This window comes from Apaloderma vittatum, unplaced genomic scaffold (genome assembly GCF_000703405.1).
Source record: "Apaloderma vittatum isolate BGI_N311 unplaced genomic scaffold, ASM70340v1 scaffold12557, whole genome shotgun sequence".
NCBI classification, from domain to species: domain Eukaryota; kingdom Metazoa; phylum Chordata; class Aves; order Trogoniformes; family Trogonidae; genus Apaloderma; species Apaloderma vittatum.
Genome location: NW_009726773.1, coordinates 25,828 through 27,009, shown reverse-complemented (window position 1 = coordinate 27,009; position 1,182 = coordinate 25,828). Strand labels below are relative to the sequence as shown.

The following is a 1,182-nucleotide window of genomic DNA, read 5'->3' as shown; positions in this document are numbered from 1 at the left end:
TTCCAACCTGAGTTGTTCTAGGATTCTATGACATGCATCTGGAACATCTGGATGCTGGGGACTCCCTGCTTCTCCCCTCTCTTACCGGATTTGGCACTGCCCTATCTTACCCAGCACCACGTCAGGATCCTTGTGCTGCGTCCCCAGCGTGCTCCTGGGTCCAGTGACTCGCTGCCAAGGAGGTTGGCTGCGTCCTTGCAGCTCCTGCAATCTCGGCAGCTTCCCAGGTCTCGGCTGGGAGAAAAGCTGCGTCATGGCGCTGGATCTGCACGCTCACCTGTCCTTGTTCCTGCGGCACCTGGCTCGAGAGCTCAGGGCAGGAGAGAGCTGGGCTCAGAGGGCAGGATCAGGATGCAAAGTTAAAGCACGCGCTTCTGACTTAATTGCTCAGGTCGTAAGGGAATAGAAGGAATATGAGATAATACGAGGCGAGTTATTTTCAGTTATGCTCAGACCTATGCCTTATGTAGCCTCATGACTAAGGAGGTTTAAGTGCCAGCCCCTCGAGGGAAACAGCAACAGAACGAAGCACTGCAAACGAGTTTGGCAAGATGCTCACCCCCGAGACTGAGTTCTCACTACTCACCACTGAGATTTAGGTACTGTTCTGCAGCATTTCATGTCCGTGGTGTTTTTAAAGGCAGAACACACACTCGGATACCTCCCTCTGCAGAGGAGGTATCCGAGAAGCGGATTTTTGCAGCAGAGGAGATTTCTGGAAGGACTGATTCCAGTCTGGAAAACTGACAAACTCTCCACAATTGCAGGTGCCAACTGTGCAGTTTGTGGCTGGATTTAATGAAGGGCTTCACATGTAGAACATAAACTAGTAGTCCTCTCGTGTGCTTCAGGGTATTAATTTAAGAGGAGTCTTGAGCCCTTGAGGTTAGGAAGCAATCTAGACCCCCAAGATCATGCTTTCAGACAAGAACCTTGTTTTCCCTTTTCCCTAGTGCAGCAGTGTTTGATATTGCTGGGGGGGATTCCTACCCCTGTGTCACCACATCTTTCCCTCTGCCTTCTCAGAAAGCTCCATCCAGCCTGGCCCGAGGATGGATTCCCTCCCTGAAGCAGTCCTCATCAGAATCCTGGCTTCCATACCTGCGGTGGATTTGGTGCTGGCGTGCCGCCTGGTCTGCTGCCAGTGGAAGAATCTGGTCGACGGAGCCGCGCTTTGGATCC

At 52.3% G+C, this 1,182-nt stretch overlaps 1 protein-coding gene across 1 annotated transcript in view; it reads left to right on the top strand.

Moving 5' to 3' along the window:
• Positions 1-1,052: 1,052 nt before the first annotated feature.
• LOC104276936 (F-box only protein 2-like) overlaps positions 1,053-1,182 on the top strand; it is a 2,695-nt gene continuing 2,565 nt past the window's right edge. The window contains 1 exon segment of the mRNA XM_009873415.1: positions 1,053-1,181. Within this exon segment, the coding sequence (XP_009871717.1) occupies positions 1,053-1,181 (129 nt within the window).